At 37.8% G+C, this 22,047-nt stretch overlaps 5 protein-coding genes across 6 annotated transcripts; 2 read left to right on the plus strand and 3 right to left on the minus strand.

Moving 5' to 3' along the window:
* Positions 1–6,108: 6,108 nt before the first annotated feature.
* On the minus strand, positions 6,109–7,789 carry LOC6649841 (aminoacylase-1). The gene is made up of 6 exons (XM_002071911.3): positions 7,627–7,789; positions 7,213–7,557; positions 7,012–7,158; positions 6,672–6,955; positions 6,483–6,622; positions 6,109–6,426 (listed from the first exon to the last, which is right to left on the minus strand). Exons 1-6 carry the CDS (start codon positions 7,715–7,717, stop codon positions 6,222–6,224), a joined length of 1,212 nt encoding a protein of 403 aa, XP_002071947.1. The 5' UTR covers positions 7,718–7,789; the 3' UTR covers positions 6,109–6,221.
* An 18-nt stretch (positions 7,790–7,807) lies between these two features.
* Positions 7,808–9,391, minus strand: LOC6649842 (aminoacylase-1). The gene is made up of 5 exons (XM_002071912.4): positions 9,228–9,391; positions 8,682–9,173; positions 8,333–8,616; positions 8,117–8,250; positions 7,808–8,059 (listed from the first exon to the last, which is right to left on the minus strand). The coding sequence occupies exons 1-5, from the start codon at positions 9,316–9,318 to the stop codon at positions 7,855–7,857; spliced, it is 1,206 nt and encodes a 401-aa protein (XP_002071948.1). The 5' UTR covers positions 9,319–9,391; the 3' UTR covers positions 7,808–7,854.
* A 1,418-nt stretch (positions 9,392–10,809) lies between these two features.
* On the minus strand, positions 10,810–18,141 carry LOC6649843 (phytanoyl-CoA dioxygenase domain-containing protein 1 homolog). Of its 2 annotated transcripts, none has more exons than XM_047009196.1 (3): positions 18,094–18,141; positions 11,225–11,882; positions 10,810–11,164 (listed from the first exon to the last, which is right to left on the minus strand). In XM_047009196.1, exons 1-3 carry the CDS (start codon positions 18,124–18,126, stop codon positions 10,980–10,982), a joined length of 876 nt encoding a protein of 291 aa, XP_046865152.1. In that variant the 5' UTR covers positions 18,127–18,141; the 3' UTR covers positions 10,810–10,979. The 2 variants fall into 2 exon arrangements, with proteins under 2 accessions (XP_046865152.1, XP_002071949.1); XM_002071913.4 differs by lacking the exon at positions 18,094–18,141 and adding an exon at positions 13,668–13,772.
* LOC6649844 (probable V-type proton ATPase subunit d 2) lies at positions 14,000–15,268 on the plus strand. Its single transcript, XM_002071914.3, has one exon. It carries the CDS (start codon positions 14,043–14,045, stop codon positions 15,102–15,104), a length of 1,062 nt encoding a protein of 353 aa, XP_002071950.1. The 5' UTR covers positions 14,000–14,042; the 3' UTR covers positions 15,105–15,268.
* Positions 17,417–21,474, plus strand: LOC6649845. Its single transcript, XM_023179619.2, has 3 exons — positions 17,417–17,483; positions 18,818–19,773; positions 19,834–21,474. The coding sequence occupies exons 2-3, from the start codon at positions 18,852–18,854 to the stop codon at positions 21,234–21,236; spliced, it is 2,325 nt and encodes a 774-aa protein (XP_023035387.1). The 5' UTR covers positions 17,417–17,483; positions 18,818–18,851; the 3' UTR covers positions 21,237–21,474.
* Positions 21,475–22,047: the final 573 nt, after the last annotated feature.

Genomic DNA, 22,047 nt, shown 5'->3' on the forward strand with positions numbered 1-22,047 from the left:
GAGCTGTGTGTAAGCCAAAATGGCGTATATCAGGCAACAACCAAAAAAAAAAAAACAGCCCAAGAGAGATGCAAGGGGCGGCTCGGTCTCAATCTCACGTGGAATACACAAAAGCGGGCCGACCAACGGGCGGCGGCAGATCAAAAAGCTTGCAAAATGGCTCACAGTTCAATAGGCTTTTGTGCTGCTTGCTGAGGGATGGATGAAAGGGGTGACGAGACGCGGGGGGGATTGGGTGCGGGTTTGAAGTAAGTTGGCAAGCGGTTATAATGCGCTTGGATATGCAAAATTGCATTGAAATTTGAATTCAATTCAAAAGGCCGTTGCCCGTTGCATCTCTCAGTACAAGGCAAGAGAGGAGCAGGAGATGAGGACTGGTGGGCGGTACGGTATGTGTGTGTGTGTGTGTGAGTTGCGATTGGCATTTTGGTTCGTTGATTGCGCGACGGTTGCCAATTTGAAAGAAATCAAAAACTCTGCCGCCATTCAACTTCAGGCCCATTCGATTGAGGGTTACTCCTCTCTCTTGTTCTATCCTTTGTAGTTGACCAAATTACGCAACTGGCGGATATCCAATACAGTCTCTTGTTCTCTTTTGGCTTACAAAAGGAGTTTACAGCTGCCGCTTGAAATCGGTAGCCAGTGGCAGGAATTTGCATAGTGCACCGGCCGGGTCGACACAAAACAACAATAACAACAACAAAAAGTGGTAAAAAAAAAATGAGCCTGTTAATAGCCGCCGACAGTTACAAAGTGCCAGGCAATTGTGGCAAATACCAAGCTACCAACTCCAACTGCAGCTCCACCGCCATCAACTTCAACATCCACGGCACATGGGCGTGTTGCTTGGGGGCGTTTGTGTGGCTGTTGCATTTGGCTTTCAATTTGCAATCGAGCTGGCTACACCTCTGGGCGTTGCAGCTCCAACTTTTGGCGCAATTCATAATTATAATTGCAACAAGTAAATCGACAGGGGGCAAACGGAGGGGTCATCAACATTGTTGGCCAAGAAGGCGTCCGTTGGGGCCGTATTATCTAAATTAACTAAATCCCAAGTACCTAAAGTGCCAGTAGGATGTATTAATTTAGTTGATTAAAACAAAATTAAAATAAAGCTAAAAACTCTGCAAAATTTGGAAAATTCAAGTCCTTTTTTAAAAAAAGTTTAAGAATTTAAGAAAAGAATTGAACAAAATCTATAAATATTTAAATCAATTATATAAATTTGTAAATAATTTATCAAAACGTAAAAGAAGAATTGAAGAATTAGCAAAAAAAAAGATTCTATTAATTATTTGCCTTTATTTAAATAGGTATAAATAAAAGTTGGTTAAAATTAACCTATCACAACTTCAAAGAAACAGTCTGTTTAGTGTATATTATAAATATTGGTTAACATTTTTTCATAGTCTTTTTATGTCTACAAAAAAGCTTAAATATTCAACACACATTTTTGCAGCTTTGAAAATTTGCCACACAGGATAAAAAATATCTTATTCGACGAGGTATAAGATATAAATTGGGTTTTTAAAACTTTATCAAGCACAAAATATGTACATATGTATGTATATAATAATTCCCGTTTTTTGTGTAGTTCTTATTTTGCCATATGATATTTTCTATATTTTTCGTAAGTAGTTTATTTAAAACAATAATCAAATCAACACTCAACTAACCTTTCTTAGTTATTTTCCGTTATAATATTTCTTTCTCGTTTTCCATCTCACATGCTTTCAGGGCTGCAATCAACTTACACTTTTTAACACATACATACACACACTGACCTTACACACACAAATAAATTTTGAGCCTTCTTTGGCAACCGCATGGCCAGCGGAGCGTCTTTAAATGTTTTAATTACCCAAATATTAAATATTTGTAAACATATGCAGAAGACGATTGCGAATAGGATTATTTGATCGCCTATTGCTTTTACTTTATGTCGATCTAATTAATTTCCACTTTATTCACACACCAAAGAAGGAAAACCAAAGCGTCGCGTGCCAAAAAAAAAAAAAGAACAGTGCTGCCATATTGCAAAAAAAAAATACTGATCAGGTGAGCTGAAGCTTGCTGAAACAAGCCGTAACCAGCTAAAACAAGCTAAGACTTTCTAAATTGACTCGCTTTAAACTAGCCGAAACTCGCTAAAACTGGCAGCACAGAGACGAAAAACGGAAATGAGAGAAAATTAACTTTTAGAGAGTTAAGAAACTGCTTTTGCTTACTTTCAAGAAAATATTTGCACTATTTTCAATTAGAATTTTACCAGAATTAAACTTTTTGCATTTTTTTTAATAGCTATACATTTCAATGTGTCGGATCCGGATATATAGAAATCTGAATTTGCAAAATTTGAGTAGTAGAATATCTATAAAAGCTCGTCTCATCGGGCCGATACCTTAAATGGTCGAAAATTCTTTCTTTTATCCGTCTGTTCCCTTTTTACAAGGCCCTAAAGCATAAATTAGTTTGGATCAGATTGGAGCTTCAAAAATTAATTATAAGACAAAGTGTTAGAATACAGTTCTTCATAGTTTTCAATGCTATAAATTGGTAATTAAGGGAAACCCTCTTGAATGGTATAACTTTAACTAAGACATGACATAACATTTAACATTTCATTTGGCAACGTTTTCGAGTAAATCTTTCATCAATAGACCATGTTAATAGCGGAATTGAGCTAATCTGGACATCTGTGGCATGGGTTTAACAGGCTGTCACAAATGTATTGAAGGCTTTGGACAGCATTGAAAATGCTCTTCAGCCAAGCGGACAAACATACATACATACATACATGGATATTTGTTGGGGCTTTATGTGTATGGGAAACCCTTTCGAGTCCTTTTGATGGCTCCTAACTGACTGGCAAACAAACAAATCTTTGCTGTCACAGTCTCATTCATCGGCGATATGAATGCGATGCAAACGAATCCAATTCCATGTTAGGAGTAACCGTGGATGGTCCATTCAAGGGGTGGGCGGAGGCGGATTGAGTGTAAGCGGATATGAAACATATCTCCGGTTAGCAGGCAGGACATTTCCGTTAGCTCAACCCGCCTCCGTCGAGCTGTCATAAAATCGCATATACGAGAGTTTTGTGGGATTTGTGGCAGGATATTGCCTAAAGGGATACTCTGCTGCTGTTGCCCGTTCAACTGTGTAACAATTTACTTCTGTTTTCTTTTTTTTTGTAGTTAGTCTTGATGGGCATTTGAATGCAGCCTGCTGTCATTTGCAAGCAGCATGAGAAGGAGTAGGAGTAGGAGGAGGAGCAGGAGAAACAGCAGATATTTCAATTGAGAGACACCGACACCTGACACTTAAGCGCCACGGCCACGAGCAAAAGGACGAGGGACCAAAATCACGTACCAAGGCGTTCGTCTGACAAATGAGACAAAGTGACACAAGTCAATCAAAGCGTCCACTGCTTCCCAGAGTGCTTGGCCACGAAAATGCGAAATGCTTATAAATTTCATTCGATTGTGGCCCAATTTACTGCCCACTAAACTTCCACACGAAAAATCCAACGCTTGCCCCTTGGGGCCGAAATGTATTTAAATGAATTCCATTCCAACGAGCCGCCGAGCCAACGTAACCCAGACCAAGCTTTACCCAAAAGTGATGGGCACATTTAAAACGTCAATACCCATTGGCCTCTCGACTCTTCCAGAGACATGCGGCGCGTAAGCTTGAAGTCATTGAAGTGGCGGAGACAATGAATCCTGTCAAATCAAAGTAACGCAACGTTCTCAGATGTTCTCGCGATGAGGATAAGACTATTCTTAGGCCACGGCCAGGTGAACCACTCAGTTGTTGGCTTGCCAAATCCATTAGAGTTAAAGAAATTTTGATTCTCAATTCAATTTGCGTTTGCGTTTCAACGAGCTGAGGGATACATTAGTTTGCCCCCAAAAGTGGGTTGCCAGCAAAGTTCTGCATTAGTTTTATATAATTGATTAATGGCTTGACGAACGAAACGTCCCTCGGCCAGGTATTCTTTTGGCCTGAACCCATAATTCTTGCAGATCAGTGCGCATCCTTCAAAAGCTCACAAAAGCCTTCAACATTGCCCGGCAATGGAAGGGAGGGGGACACAAGTGATAAGTGAATGCAAAGAATTTGAATATTTTGCTGCCATCGTCGTCGTCTTCGTCGTCGTCGTGGCAGCGGCAGTTGACATAAATCGTCAATGACAGCAACATCGCCTCCTTTTGGCCTCAAACACGCAACGCAATGGCAAAAGGCGACTGCCGGACAGATGAAACACGACAGACAACTGTAATCCGCGCCATTGTACACAAAATGATGAGGCTTTGGATGGTCTCTTGTCGGTCTGGATGGGTCCACTCCTGTCAGCGAGCTCTTCAAAATCAATTCTAATCGATTTAGGACACATTGACAGCATTTATTGGCAGCATGCGCGTGGATGCGATACCAAACAACACCTTCAAAACACACACAGCCAACAACAACAACAACAGCAACAACAACTAGCCGGTAAAATGTCAACAACATTTTGGCTTAAATGGCCACAAGGCAGCCGCGAATAAAAACCAAAAAAAAAATATATCTATATAAAAGCGAAAAAAGCAAAACTGTGACAAAAAACAAGGCAACGGCAGGGGCAGCATTATCATTATCTCAATGGAAGCTGATTGAAAACAGATAATTAAAATCTTCTAATTAGGCGGCATGTTCACGCACACACACACACACCAACACAACACAAATACTTGTGAGTGTGTGTGTTACCTTAACCACTGTCGGCTGTCAGAGAAAACAAGTTCATAAATCTTGCGTCCAACAAATCGTTTTGCAACATGAAAGAACATTACATACTTAGTAAAAGAAGGGGCAAAGAAAAAACAACAACAACACCAGTATAAAAGAGAGAAGGAGACCAAAAGACAAAGCCAGCAGCAACAACAACAACAAGCCAAACTAAAAGAGTCAGCCAAATAAAAAGTGTCCCATCAGGAATATCTTCTGCTTCTGGACAGCGATTACCTTGCCATTTAGCCATATGATATCGTGATGGTCTCTTTTCGTCTTTGGTTGTTGCTCAAATTGATGTGGGAAAGAAGTTTTAGTATACAATCAAACTGGTAGGGGAGATTCATAATTAATTCAATTATTTAAAAGTTTGATATTAGTCAAATATTTAGTATAGTCGCTCGGATAAAGTTCGGTAAACTTTAGTTTTAAGATTAACACCAATTGAGTTTGTAGATGACATGCGGAGAATAAACCAAATTTTCCGATCACTATTAATATAATCTATTTTAATAACTTTAATCCCAATTTAATTTAACTTTGATGGAGATAATGAAATTTGGTAATTTATATTCCATAAAGCTAAACTATTCTTACCCTTTAAGACACTTTGTGAACGAATATTAAGCTATTTCGTCTTTAAAAACAAATTTGGCTAAACAAATATTTAAAAAAAATTTTGAAATGCTTTGCGTTGTCGGTAAAATGTTCAACTGATTTTCAATATCAAGAACTCGAGACAATTTTGGAAATTAAAGATCAGAATTCTCTAAAATATAAAGTCTTCTCCCCTAGCCATTAAGCTCTTGCCCTTGAAGTATGCAATAAATAAAATGACCCACAGCCAAGAGGTATACTTTAAATAATTTCAGTTCGTAAATGTAAAAAACAAATTCTTTAACATTGTTTAGTATACTTTTAGGGTCCTATTTTCCATCTCGAGATCCCCTGATTTTACAAAATCTAGAGTTCAAATTCGAAATCAGCGTACCCGAGTTAGTTGGGGTCACCACTCAAATTAAAGTCTCCAAAAATTATAAGGGGCTTGAGTTATGGAATCCCAGGTAAAATGTAATTCGATCACTATATTAAATTCAATAACAATAAAAGAAATATTCCATGAAATTCGATCTGCCAAAATAAGCTAACTAAAAAATCGAATCTATAAGATTAGACTAATCTAAATAAACATTTCTAAAACGCTCTACATATTCAAATCACTTGGAAACAACATTATTATTATTTTTATAGTCCCATCAATACCCTAATTTATATTCTAAGTATAATATGAATTGTAATTACAAACTTTGGGAAACAAAATGTGATGTAATGATAAGGCCAACAAGAAAGTAGAAGTTAAAAAGAATGGTTTTATCTAGTTATAGCATTGAATTTATGAATTTAGGGTATACATATGTTTAGGCTGAAAAGATATGTCCAATTGTCTATATATTAGCCACATTGGTTATGATTTTCTGATAGATTTCTATGCCCTTCAAATAGGTATCAACATGAAGCCATTCATCGTGATCGTGGAGCAAAACTGGTGTGTGATTCATGGGCGAGAAGCCCAAGGCAGGTATGCCCATCCGTCTGATGTAACGACTGTCCGTTCCGCCATTGAACACTTGCAATTTGATAGCAAGACCCCTGAAAAGATTCCCATTGTTTATATTTGTTTAATCTATAAATAATAGAGTACTTGCAGTTCATCAATGGATTTCTTAAAGGCCACCCAAAAGGGATTCGTTTCATTCGTCACTGTTGGTGCGGTATGTGGCCTTCTGAGCCAGCGCATGAATTCTACTTCAACCCCACCGCCAGCCTCTTCAGCCCATCTGAGAAGCTGTATTTAGAGTTAGAATTGTAGAGTCTCAATTGCTGAATTAGCTTACATCAGCCTCGAATTGCTCCAAATTAACATCGAGTGCTACACGGCAATCGAAAAAAAGACTCATCATGGGAGGAACAACATTACTTTGAACTCCTCCATTTATGGCATTGAGATTAATTGTGGTCACATCACCTACAGTGAGCTGTGGATTCTGTTTCAATCGTTCAACCTGACTACGCCGAAAGTCCATCATCTTGCCCAGAATGTAATTCATCTTCTCACCGGCAGTATTTGATAGTAAAAGTGAACCATGGCCAGCTTGACCGCTTATCTTAAAGGTTACACCTTGAAAGAAGAGTAAATTTAACTTAAAAGTTATATACCAACTATTAAAATCTTACATCGTCCTGTGCGCTCTGCATAATAGACTGGCATCACGGCTGTAGGCGAAGCCATGCCCTCATCTAGGCTAAAACCTATATTCAATTTTCGAAAATCATCAGAGTCCACAAAGGGAGCCATTCCCAGTTGTCCACCAGTTTCTTCATCTAGTTGAAGAGTTTAATTAGGGATAACACAAATAGAAATTCGTTTTTGATTACCTGCAACAAATGATATATGAATTGTGCGCTTCAATCGGCCTCCATTGCGCTTTAGGGCTCTTATGGCTGCCAAATATTGCATTCCCACACACTTCATATCTTGAGAGCCACGGCCAAAGATGCGACCCTTCTCATCAATGTCGGCGGCAAAGGGTGGATGAGTCCAATTTTCTGGATAAACTGCCACCACATCCATGTGAGAGTTGAGCAAAACAGAGGGAAGTTCCGGCTCTAGACCCTGCCAGGTTAGAATAGCAACCGGTGCCTTCTCATCGATGGGATAATGCACAACTATAGGCAAATCCAACAACTTGGCTTGTTTGCGAAGAAACTCCAAACAAGGCTCTATATGATTTATGGCAAATGAAACGATTTGAAAGAAGTTTCTTTATCAATTTCCCTATATAAACCAACCATAATTTGGATTCGGATGTACACTTGGTATCCGTAGATATTCGCGAAAGTATTGCAACTCTTCATTGGATTCCCAAGTATTAGAAGACATTTCACCGCGACGTTTGTCACTTTCAATCTCTCAAAATTAACTGGCAGATAGTGAATAGAATGCGTCTTAAAATAAATCTAAAATTATGTCTTATCATGAAGAGAGATAGAAATATTTGTTTATTTAAAAGCATCTTCCTAAACATTGGCCACATTGCTTATAATCTTTGTGTAGATTTCCACACCCTTCAAATAGATGTCGGCCTGAAGATATTCATCATGATCGTGTAATAAAACTGGTGTATAGTTCATGGGAGAGAAGCCCAGGGCAGGAATGCCCACTTGGCGTATATAACGACTATCAGTGCCACCCGTAAAGATTTGTGGTTTAATTTTAAGATCTCTGCAAATGCCAAGAATTGTTATTACAAGGTCATGGTCATACCAAATACTAACTCACAGATCGTCAATAGCTTTCTTGAAGGCCAACCAATAGGGATTACTAGCATCTGTGGATGTGGGCTTTACTCGAGGTTGTTTCTGTTCATATTCTAGTTCAATGCCGCCACCAGCTTCCTCACACCATTTATGCAACTGTCATTAGAGAAAGAATAGTATTAGTATTGCCCCTTAAAGTAGGCTATAGGCTGGATCAACCTCTTATTAGGCTTCCTACCTTAGCTTCGAACTCCTGATGATCTACATCCAAGGCCAGGCGACAATCGAATCCTGCTGTAAGCTGTGGTGGCACTACATTACTCTGTACCCCACCCTCTACACGTGTCAGATTTATTGTGGTCACATCTCCAATGCTCAACTCTGGATTATTTGCCAGCGTTTCAACTTGCACTTGGCGCAATGCCATCATTTTACCAAGAATATAGTTCAACTTTTCGCCAGCTGTATTTGGCAACAGAAGCGAACCGTGACCAGCTGAACCACTTATCTTAAAGTAAACTCCTATAAACGAATATAAACAAAATAAAATATAATATAGTTAAAGTTGTTATTCTCTCAGTACTCACGCCACACACTGCGCTCGGCATAGAAGACGGGAAACTCTTCTGTCGGCGATGCGAGGCCCTCGTCAAGGCCAAAGCCCACATTAAGTGAACGAAACTCTGGAGTATGCACAAATGGACGCATTCCCTGGCGTCCGCCCATTTCCTCATCGGCCACAAAGGAGATGTGTATGGTGCGTTTGCAGCGGACACCATGGCGTATTAGAGATCTTATGGCAGCCAAATATTGCATGCCCACACACTTCATATCCTGGGTACCACGAGCATAGATGCGTCCCTTCTCATCGATATCCGCTCCAAATGGTGGATGAGTCCAATTTTCGGGAAATACTGGAACCACATCCATATGCGAGTTGAGCAGCACCGTTGGCAACTCGGGTTCCAGACCCAGCCAGGTTAAAATGACAACTGGATTCTGTTTATTCAGCGGATAGTAAACTTCCACAGGCAAATTCAATAGTTTTGCCTGCTTTTGTAGAAACTCCAAGCAGGCATCTGAAAAATGAATCATATTTAGATATGTATAATGAAATTTATGATTTATATTACCATAATTTGGATTAGGATGGACACTGGGAATGCGCAGATATTCCCTAAAATATTCCAATTCTTCATTCGACTCCCATTTGTTGACATCCATTATCTCTCTCTCTCTCTCTCTCTCTCTGTATATAGCTCGATCCGTTGTGTTTGCCAGTTCAAATGCTACTGAACTGATCAAGTTTTTTGTTTTTGCTTTGCTGCTGTCCAGCAAAATTGATTTATTTCTATGCACGTTGATAGTCTGTAAACGCCAACGCCAACGCGTTGACGGATACAGATAATTTTATCAAATTTAAACATTTTTGTGGAATTTACGAATGTATTAAAACTAAAGACCTTCCATTCGAGATAGACAATCTGGGTTACAGTGAATGCTGCTTATCAGAGAAACCCATCTATACACTATAACAAGAGTGGGCATGGAAATTTACTAGACTTACAGGGAAAGGGGGAAAAAAGGTCGCGATCTCTAGCTCATATGGTATAATCATAGTATATTTAAAATTAACAAGAGAGCATAGTATATTTAAAGTCTTTACTGTACTCAAGCTATCACCTTATCGCTCTCTTTATATAATTTTCAGATGTTTACACTATGCGATTGTGGGCGAGAAGAAGATTTGAAAGCCATGTATATAAATGAAAGTATGTTTAGTCTATCTTTAAGATTATTAAGTGCCTTTCTGATAATGTTTAATGATGTGTGTCGGTTTTTATCACAAAATGAGCCTATCACATCAAGAGCTTAAAGATACCGTTAAATCGAAAGTCACTGGCCTAGAATTTCGATTTCTTATAAGGTGGAAAAATCCAAGTTACTTATCAGATAAATCCAATACTCTTCTATAATACAATTAGTTTCTGTTAAATATTTTTAATAATTTATATTACATTTTCGATTTTTGTCGCATTTTTCCTCACAATAAGTAAGTATAATCATTGCCAACTTATAGATAATTGGGAACTAAAATATTTAATTTGATTAAAGTTTTGACATCTTTTAAACAGTATTAGAATATTTGTAGTTCTTTTTAGTGCAGAAAAGGGAATATCATTACATTAGATTTGTTTTATTACTTTTTGGCAAGTAAGTTACTTATATTAGCTTTGGAAAATAACTTTTTACTGAACGTTATCTTAAAATTAATCGGCAGAAAATGGTTTAAGGCCTAATCTATTCAAAAATTTTAATCAATTTGTTAAAAGTACTTTCAAATCATTCTAATTGAATGATCTAATGATTATATTGTGATACATTTTTTGACAATTCCTTTTAAATAAAATGACATTAGACCCAAAACTGATTGAAAGTTTTAGAAAATTACAAAAGTATAAGCATAACTCTTTTAAAACGATATCAGGAAATTCCTTACAGAGCGAACTATTAACCTAAGTGCCAATCCTTTGATTGTGAAAACCAGAAAGAAAAAAACTATTAAAATATGTTCCAATCCTTTGAGGATCAATAAATACAAACGCAAAGATAACAAAACATCTGAGTTATGGTATAAACTACTTGAAAATTTACTTGAAAAACTGTTGAAAAGTTCCCATTGTTGCATGGAAATGTTTTGTCTACTTTTAGGGATATTTGTTATATTCTCACGATTCATTGAAATCGTTTCATTATGCTTTATTTATGAATAGTTAGTTATATATATGTACATATGTACATATATAAAATCATACTTAAAAATCACTATAAACTTAGGTGGAAAGAATACCAAAAGAAAATGATCACGATCGGCGTCTCAATCTCTAGTCTTTACGCTCAAACAGTACTGGGAAGGGTTTATCCTGCGGCGCTTGCAGCCAATTATCCTCTGAATACTTCACATTATTCTCTGTCTCAATCACATGGAACGTGTAGGCATGGCGACTTTTCTGAGAGCGATTCGGTTCGCTTTTATGAACCACATTGCCATGAATGATGATGCAAGTGCCTGGCGAATAGAAAATTCAAAGTAATTATAAATGATAAGATAGTTAATTTATTTACTTACCTTTGCTCACTTGCAATGGCGTAAAACTGGACTGTGGATAGATGGGAGCCGCACGATCATAGACCATCAATTCATTGGCATCTTTATCGGGATTACGTACATAACGACGATGTACTCCACTTTTGTGTGAGCCCTTGATGAACTGAAGGCAACCGTTTTGCAAAGTGCAGTCCTCGAGGGCAAACCAGAAACCCACAGCGGAATTTGGATCTGTATGCAAATACCAAGAATCCTGATGCGAAATAACTTCACCGCCAATGCCAGGATTCTTGTAGATATACATGCTCTGACAGACAGCTGGACGATTGAAATTCAATTGCCAGCAAATCTCACGCACACGATTGCTAAAGGTCACGGCATTAAATGTTGAATGCTCCACATGTAGTGCATGACCCACTTTGTTCAAAGCAATCATGGGATCCACCAGCAGTTGACCCTCCTCGCCCACCGCTCCCTTCTCGAAGAAATAGCGCACTTTATCGCCCGATTCCATGAAATACAATTCCTTGCTGTGAGCATCTTCTGCCTTGATGGTACTGAAGATTTTCCGATTCGTTTGTGGAGCCTCCATGCATAGAGCACGTCCAGCTTGATACAGCGAATCGACCTCTTCCGGTGTCAGAAAATCCTCGATGACAATGAAGCCATTCTCATTGAGCTGCAAATGGATAAATTACATAAATTATTATTACCATTATTCAAGCGGATGAAGGTCTTGGAAATTGAAACATAAACTAGTTGCTGGCCCCTTATCTTTGCGCCGTCTAGTCTGGTAATCTCAACGACCCACTGAGGGAGCGATATCGACCAACCGGTCGATCGATCGATCGATGGAATAGCCACACGCGGCACTTGGCTTATCTCATTCACAGTTTACTCTTTGTTCGATTTGTTTGCCATTCAAAATGGCAAACTAACTAATTAACAAATTCCTATGCATGTCAAAATGTTAATTCTATTTGACACATGCAACAAAAAAAACAAAGAAATAAGTTAAACCAAAATTCGTGCTCATTCATTGAAAATCACTCAACGTGAAATTGAAAATTCACACATTTTCTATAGACAAAAACATGAAAATAAATGTTTTTTTAAACGAAACAATGACACTTTTCAATATCGAAATGATATATTTGTTGTTCTTATCACATTTAAAAGAAATAGAAGAGTATTTCAAATGCGTTGTTTAATTTCTCTGGTCACGCTAGGGAAATCATTTTGTGGGGGTGCGTTTCGTTCCCGCTTTTCCGCCTTTGAGTGATTTTTGTTAAATGAAATAAAAATGAAAAATGAAAATCGAGAGTAAAAATAGTCACTGTGACTCAAGTGGCGGCCCCCCCTAACACATACACATACATATATGCCGACTCACCTGCAGCGATCAAAAACTAGATCAGCTGAGTTTCAACTTAAGGTAATTCATACAAAGGCAAGAGGAAATTATGTATGTAGATTCGTATGTGGGTCTAGTACACGGCGTGTGCATGGAAAATTACAAAAAAAAAAAAAAACTAGATTGAGAATTGAGGGTCATACGTTTAAATCCAGAATGTCATAACATAATCGTAACCAATTTGATAATATTGCATATTCAATTGAAGCTGATATTGTGAGTTTGTGTGTGTGTGTAGACAGGGCGGGCAATTCATAACAGAGCCGGTAAATTATTATCATTTGTTAAACGAGAATTCTAGCCCGAGTTTGTTTTTCATTAGTTAATATTAGCTAACATATGTATTTGTTTGGCAAAGTTGAGAAACCCGTTTAACAAATACATAAATTTAAATGTTTTGTCAAGAATTGCACGTGTCACACGTCTTCTGGAAATGTTCCCGAAGAAAAATTCAAATAATTGAAAATTGTTTCCTCAATTTGGTTTTTGTTTTTCCAAGAATTTTATTAGTCACCTTTTGTCCAGGAAACAAAGAATGAGAAGGCTTTTCCGCCAACAATTTTCGTCCAACAAATATTTATGGAGATTTCTCTTGTTCTTACTGATGACACTTAAAATTAAACACATTAAAAAAGAAATAAAATGAAAAAGATCATGTCGAAAAGATCATGCAGATGACTAACTAATCAATGACTACCAAAATAGATTGCAAAAGAATCAAAACAAACAAAAGTTCAAATTTGGGGGGGAAAAGAGATTATTCTTATACCCTTGTGGAGGGTATTATAAGACTATTGTGTGCTTTAGACACATATATTGTTGTCTCTCAATCCTAAAACGTCTTTAGATAAAATTTAAACAATTACCAACAATCGGTAACGTGATTTTGTTAATTAAAGGACTTAAAGGATCTTTCTCTATCACTTATTCACTGTGTCAGCTTATAATATCATAATATTAAACCTTGTTAACTTGATCTAATTCAAATTTTAACATTTACTACATTGTTCACTTGTTGAATTTGTCGCTTTGAAATTTGTAAGTACCCACCTCATCCAATAATTTGCTATGCATTTTGTTCGTCTGTTTCAATTATTTAATAATAAAATATAAACAATTTTAAATTAAAACACTCTTATTTTCTTCAGCGTTCGTTCGAAACTAAACTGTAAATAAATTTCGAACCTGCAAATAAAAACGCTCCCACACGTTGATAATTATTCGAAATTTTTGCCCACAAGCAGATTGCTCAAGCCTGAGTCTGTTAGTTAACGTTTGGCTGTTAATTTACAGAGCAGGGCTGCCGAAGGGCTGCCAGCTTTCAGCAGAACTCAAAATGAGCTGCCAGGCGGCTAAATTTAAAACTGAGTGGAATGTGTTTTTTCTGTCAATGATTAATTGTCATTGATTAATTTTCAGAACACAATGACGTACAGCTTTCAATTTAATACGGAGAACGGTTACCTTGAAGGACTAACGCGGGGCTTTAAGAATGGAATGCTTAGACAGTCGGACTATCTGAATCTCACACAATGCGAAAATTTGGATGACATTAAACTAAATATTCAGGGCACTGAATATGGTAATATATTTGTTCAAGATCAATCTACGACTCGTGTGGATTTGATTGAGAAGCGTATGCGTGAGAAACTATTGGTGGAATATAGCTATATACGGGATCATAGCACAGAACCTTTATCCACATTTCTCGAGTATTTACGCTATCCCCATATGATCGATAATGTTTGCTTGCTGGTCTCTGGACTTAACAATAGACGACCCATAAGAAAACTGCTTGCAATGTGCCATCCCCTGGGACTCTTTGATCAACTGGCAGCCATTAATGTGGCTGTCAATTCATATGAGCTTTTTAATGCCATATTGATTGATACTCCTCTGGCCAAATACATACCGAACAGCTATGATGAGGACTCTTTTCACCACATTGATGTAGAGATTCTTCGCGGCACTCTGAATAGAGCTTATCTGGAAGATTTTTACAGTTATTGCAAGAATCTGGGCGGCACCACAGCAGATGTTATGTGCAATCTCCTGGCCTTTGAGGCCGATCGTCGAGCCATCATTATTGCAGTGAATGCCCTTAATAGCGACTTGACTCCGAGAGCGCGTCTAAAGCTTTTCCCAACTTGTGGCAATATTTCTCCTGATGGTCTGGTGGCTCTATCAAATGCCATGGACTATGATGCTGTAAAACAAGCTTGCAGTTTCTTTCTCGAATATAGTCAAATGTTTGAAAATATCGAAAGGGATACTGATGGTCTGATCACTCTAGAGGATCGCTTCCTAATGCTGGAGGCCAAAAAGCATGTTCATTCGTTCTTGCAGCAATTTCATTTCGGTGTCTTCTACTCCTACATCAAATTGAAGCAATTGGAATTACGTAATGTCATTTGGATATGTGAATGTGTTTCGCAACGTCAACTGGATAAAGTGAATGCCTATATTCCGATACCCTTGGACTCTTGAGGTTTTCATATTTTCTGCATTAATTTGTAAATTTTAATCAATGTAAAGTAGGGGGTATAAATTCAAATTATGATATTGTATTGTCGAATGCGTAAAAACATAATGTTCTACTCTCTTTAACAATATATACACTTTAATTATACCCTGCAAAAAGGGTATCTTAATTTGGTCAATAGTGTGCAATAGAAGGAAGCACCTCCCTTATATACCATACACCCATAGGGTGAAAGGGCATATTAAAGCCCCCAAAATGTATGTAACAGGCAGAAGGAAGCATTTCCGACACCATAAAAGATATATATTCTTGATCAGGATCAACAGCTGAGTCAATATGCCAATGTCCGTCCGTCCGTTTGTCCGTATGTCTACCCTCGGAGTCTATAAGAGCTAGAGTCATCAAATTTGGTACTAAGACTCCTGTAAGAAGTAGAAGCATGTCCCCGGTGATTCCCCGAAGACCCTTGCTGACACACACTCACATGCATGGATGTATAAATAGAGCCGTTTTTCGTTTACATGCTTCCCCAGTTGCTGTGGTTTTTTTCCCCAAAACCTTGCGACAAGTCAGCTGAGTGGTTAACTAAAGAAAAAAAAAAACAGGGAAAGAAGAGGGCAACGACAAAATATGCGCAAAAATATGTTCATGTTGTTGGTGCTTTAATTTTTGTTTTTGCTGTTGTTTTTCGGTCAAGAAGAAGATTCTGGTTTTTCTTTTTCGCAAGTTTCAGTTTCGTGATTCTACCTTGCTTGTTGCTTGGGATTCTTGCTAGTTGGGATACGAACGTTTACGAATTTCGAAATCGAATGAATCATCGGTTTTGGCTGTCGTGAGAGTTAGTTTGTTTAGTTCAAGATATTTTTCCAGAGTCGCTCGGCGAATATGTATCTCTATGCATGTATGTATGTATGTGTGTATCTATGAAACTTTTTTATCAAGCGACCAAAAAAAAACTATTCCAAGCTTCAATATTATACGGCAGTAATAAGTTTGTAAATTACATGCATACATATATAAATAGTTTGTATGTGTGTGTGCCATATAATAGATAAAATATAAAAGAGTCTCAATTCACTGGCAGAGATTTTCCGCATTTTTTTACAATTTTTCTATGTACTTATATGCTTAACGAGTTCAAGTTTCCTGTTCTTTGCAATTGACTTCGTCTCCATCTTTGCCATCTCTTACCGTCAACCTCCCCTTCCTTCCTCCTCCCAAATCTAGCCTTATTTAAATACATACATTTACATACATATACTGAATACTTGTAAATCTTGTTTGCATCTGAATAAGCAGGACTAGATACAAACTATAGATATGTATAAGTATGTATGTATATCTTCGATACTTAAACCTTATCTACAATTCTTGTCACCAAAAATAAAAATGCTTTAAGTATTATTTACTTTTCCATAACAGAATTTTTAATATTTTTATCAGTATCATTTAAAGTATATAACACACAGATACAAACACATACAGACACAACTACGTAGTTAAAAATTGTACTGTTGCAGCTCATTTAGAACTTTTGAAAATTTTAATGGAATTAAATTGAGACTTAAGCGAGAAATGTCCGTTGGTTTTACAGAGAAACCTCGCTACATGTGCTACTGGCTGAGAAACTTTCTTACCATATGGCTAAATGTCAAGGTGCATTGCACAACATTTAAATTATCTTTTTAATATTCTTTGGCTATTTATTAACGTAAATATGAATCATAGAATTGTCAATTAATTTCTGATTCATTTTTAAAGCCTATGAAAGTTATTTCAAGGGTAAATAAAAGTCGGGCTTTTCTTGTGAGCCAACTTCAATTTAAAGAGCGCCGCCCCTATGCGTATTATATTTAAAATTTAAATTTAAAAGGTTTTTTTTTCCTTTTCAAGAAAGAAAACCACCCCAACTCGCAAAAGGAGGAAAAAAACAGACTGGACAGATTGAAAATTTTATCTGAACTAACTTGATACATATGTCATACACATGTGCATGTATGTATGTATTAGTAGATAGCAAGTGATATAACCTCATTTCTAAAAACTGACAAAAGCACAAGAAAAACAATAAACTGATTCGTAGCCGCTCCAAATCGCTCGCAATCTCGAAATATAAAAATAAAGATAGAAAAAAAAGCGAACAAGAACTAAAGTATGTGTAGTCATAACCATTTTTTTGTGCCTTTTGCCTTTCCGAAAAAAATACAACATACACACACACACTCTGTCTGTGTCGCACACATACAGATAGAGATACAATACAAGCGTATTGTATATAGTTTGTTTTTGTAGGCCGTTGCTTTTCGAGTTTTTCGAATCAGTATTGAAATCGCCGTTAAACTGAATACACTGGTCGGGGCGGCTCTCTATACGCTCTCTTGCTGGTAAGTGTTTGAGATTGTGTGAGTGGAAATGGATATAGTATGTGTGTGTGTGTCTGTGTCTCTGTTGAAAAATAGTTAAAATGTTATTAAAATCTGCTGACATTAAGTAAAATCTCGAATAAAAAATAAAAATTATTTAGAAAAAAATAGATAATTAAAGTGACTACAGATTTTTGGAGGTCTATTTAAACATTCTCTTAACGTTGTTTAAAAAGTGTATGAATATGTTGGAAAATATTTTGTAATTGTTTTATTCTATTTTGCTTAAGAAAAAAAAACGTTCATCAGCCATGTGTGTGTGCAAGAGAGAGCGAGAGAGAGGGAGCGCATGCTCTCTTTCGTTCTCCTGGGCTCTCTCTCTCTCATGCTATGGTTGTTTGGCTCTCCCGGCTTGTCATATTTATTTCTTTTACCCCATTACAGTGGGCCTCAAGCCATCAGAACTCGAAAACGCATTCCACTAAAAAATAAATTTGTCAAATAATTGCAACTTTAAAAGCAAAACAATTAACATGACTGGCTTATGCCTAATTTAGATATCATTTAAAAACATGAAATTTTTGTGTTGAGTGACTGTAAATTTTGAAAAGTTCAAAAATAATCTACTTACCACTGTGGCGCTCCCAATTTTGAACTCCACCATAAAAAAAACTGAATCAAAATCTTGGAATTATATATATATGTGATGAAATGTGTCTTTGTGTGTGTGTGTGCGTGTGTTTCAAGATGTTACTGATTGGTAATGTTAGTTCTCTGAGGTCAAAGATCGACATAATTCGGTAGCAGCATTATTAATAATTTAATTTATTTGTTTATGTATTGTTATTGTCAAAAATGAAAATCGTTTACTCATTATCTCTAAAATTAGTTTTGTTATTGGATTGGATTGTATGTGTTGGTGTATTATGGTGTACTTGTGTGTGTGTGAGTTGCTGTTGTTGTTGTTGTTCTTGTTCGGTTTCTACGTTTTCTTTGTCGCCTATTATTCGTTTTGAAATTCGTAATCAAAATCGATAAAACATTATATAGGTATTTTTTTTGTTTTTTTCTTGTTCCCCCCTTAGTTAAGATTTTGTGTCTCTGTGTGTTTTTGGTTGTATGTATTAATGTTATTCGTAGATAGGTTTTTTTGGAATGTGTTAAACAGTTGCGAAGTGAATGAGCCAACATCAAACGATGATTATATAATATTCGCTCCGTTCGAACGTTGTTGGTTAGAATTTGAGTGCTCAGAATTCGTATTGGAGACGAAAAGTTATCACAAATCGATAAATATCGAAAAATTGGAAAATTGATTTAAAAAAAGTTTCTAATTCCTGTTTCGTTTTCTGCAGATTCCGATAAGTTAACAATAATCGTTTTGCATCCATGTTAATGCCGCCATATCATAAAAATCTGGAGAGCCAAAACGAAACATTTGCATCTCCGTCAGCATCTGGTTCTGGACATAAATTTCAATCACAACCAGCTGAAGGCATTACAAATATTACAAGAAACAACGGTGGCAAAAGCACCAGCAGCTGCAGTACAGTGGCTGCCCATACAAAAATGCGACTGCTCAGCAAAGTGGAGCAGAATATGCGCCAAAATAAGCAAGGTCATCAACAGCGGCAGCAGCAGCATCATCAAAACGTCAACAGGCTTATCCACACAGCAGCCACTGGCAATGGTGTTGTGGTCGATGTGGATGAAGATGACGGCCTATTGATGCCCATGCGCAATAGGCCCCATAGCAATGGGGGAGGAACAGCAGCTGCAATAGCAGCAGCTGCAGCAGCAGCAGTCGCCGCCGCTGCTAGTAAGGGCGATACACGAGCGGAACGCAACCTGTGGAGTCGTGCCGAAATGCTGGAAATGTTGAGCATCATGCAAAATATAAATGCCGTGCAGCAATTAAAAGATCGAAATATTAAGAGTGAACATGTTTTCCGGCAAATCGAGCAAATAATGCGTAGCAAGAATTATGTGAAAAAATCGAGCATACAAATCTGGACGAAATGGAAGTTCCTCAAGTCTACATATAATACCACAACAAGATATGGCACCGGAACACCCAAAGTGGTTCCAGAGGAGGTGTATCGTGTACTCTGCCGTATGCTTAGCAACGATGGAGAATCAATCGGTGGTGGATCTGGAGCTGGTGGCAGTAACAGCAACATCAGTGAATGTGGCAATTCCATGGATAGTTCGAAAACGCTCGCGGATGACCCGCAAGACGATATGCTTGGTGTGGAACATCCCATATTTGGCTACCGTTTGGGTGCCATTAAGCCAGAACCACTTGATACGGGTAAGTTAACAAAACCAATGTAAATTGACTTTAGACTTTAATGCATTTCTCCTGATGTAGGCTATGATGACGTTGTGAAGGTATCGGATAGCATGTCGGAGCAGGATACAAGGGAAACCCTTGACTTTGAACCCAGTGTAGAGATTACACATTCCGATCACAGCGAAACGGCAAATCATATGCCATTTGTTGTCTCGGTTAAAAATGAACCGGAAATGGATTTGGGTATGGACGGCACAAATACTCCGCCACCTACAGCGCCAGCATCGCCCTCTCCACCACCAGGAGCTCATGGCGGCGATGGCAACGACGACGATGTATATACCGATATGCCACCATTAAGGGTGGCATCTTTCGCCAAGGGATCTGACTATAGCTTACGTCGGCATTCCCAACCGGCCAACGTGCATGGGACAGATCGGCAGCTACCTGCCGCCTCAAAAGGCAAACATAATCGTTCGCTACCACTCCAGAGCACTAGCAATATTAATTTTGTACATCCCACAAGCAAATTAATGCTGCCGAGGAAATTACCCGTACGTCTGCCTCGTGACATTAGTGTTCAACCGGCTGGAATGCGTCTTAAGCCAGTGCCCATCAGGGACACGGGTTACTCACTTAGACCAGAGCGCAACATTCCAGATCTAGAGCAATCCATTTCACCTCCACATTCGCCAACTCATGCGGCCCAGTATCAGCAGCCTTTGGTGTCTAGAGGTCAGCAGCCACCCAGATACGGGCTGTCTCCATATGCCGCTTCCACTAGCCGCCAAGCGCAGCTAATGAGCCAACAGCCTCAGCCTCAGCAGCGCAAGCGTCGATTAAACCATGAAGATTCACCGGTTCCTGTCAAGCTACAGCGCAGTTCAACGAATTATGAGACAGCTCCCAAGAGTGCACGCAGTGGCCACTATGATGAAGAAGAGCAAAAGCTCACTAATGAGGAGCCCCAAAGCAATCGGACACAGCAACAACATCAGCAGCAACTCGATGAAGTCTTTTCCAAGGAGCTAAGTCAGCTAGCCGAGGCCATGCGAGAGGCTCAAAAAGAAATGCTGGAAGATTTCTTTAAGCAGCAAAGAGAATTCGCGCGCCGGGAGCATGAATTCCAAATGAGGCAGGACGCATTGGTGATGCAGGCACTTCGCAGACAAACAGATACTCTTCTACGCACCGCCAACGAGCTTTTGGGAAAGTCATCCAACACAAATGAAACTAGAAAAATAAAAAAAATTACTAGATCAGGAATTAAAGAGAGAACTAAAACCACAGAAGTGCCGGAAACGGAACTCCTAGAACCTGATCTCGTTATAGACAAAGCTGTGGAGAGCACTGAGATAATTGATGACGACGAGGAGCTAGATGAAGTAACGCTGTTGGATGACGGAGATGAGGCACAAGGCAGCAATGCAAGTGACATGTCCACTCTGGCAATGTCTGCATCCGCTCTGAGCGATGATTAATGCCTAGATGCCTAAATAGTCATAATTCCATCCCAACATTTGAGTATTATTACAAATGACATATTAATAATATTGTTAATCCTCAACTATTCCAATCACATTCCTTAAGTTTTAAAAAAGAGCAAATATAATAACAAATATTATTATATATTCCTAGAAAAAGACCCGCATTGTTAAAAAGAAAGACTTGATTATCATATAAGCTTTAACATTCTATTAAACACAAATCTTGTATTTATTTATTGTTCTTCTGTGAAGTTATTAAAACAGCAAGCAAAAAATACATAAATGCATGTGCACACACACATACATACATGCATACATACATTTAGGCATATTCATACATATATGTACCCAAAAAATAAACAAAAAAGAAACTATTTTATGTTGATAACGAAACACAAGAAAAAAATTTGAAACTATTAGTTATTTCTATAGGTTCAGCTATGCGGACTAACTGGATAGGGACAATTGGATATTAGAAATTGATCTAATAAGCAAATTTAATCTGGTGTTAATTGAACATCATTTCAAAGAAAACAAAATTTCAAAGTCCGCAAATAGTTTTCAAAGATTTGACCTTAGAAATATTTATGTTCTGTGTATTTACGAACAATTTTGAATTTGATTTGGTTTTAAATGGACTTAACCTTTTCAACAGTCTTCAAGAAAATGCCCAGATTATTTTGCACTGTTTCTTCAACTTGCCGCAGTAACAAGTAATTATTAAATCGACCTCCTCTTAGCACTTTATATTTAAACAGGTAAGGATATCAGAAAATGACAACCCAAAAATTAGACAGAATTCCAA

Source organism: Drosophila willistoni, chromosome 3R (genome assembly GCF_018902025.1).
Source record: "Drosophila willistoni isolate 14030-0811.24 chromosome 3R, UCI_dwil_1.1, whole genome shotgun sequence".
Lineage (NCBI taxonomy): Eukaryota > Metazoa > Arthropoda > Insecta > Diptera > Drosophilidae > Drosophila > Drosophila willistoni.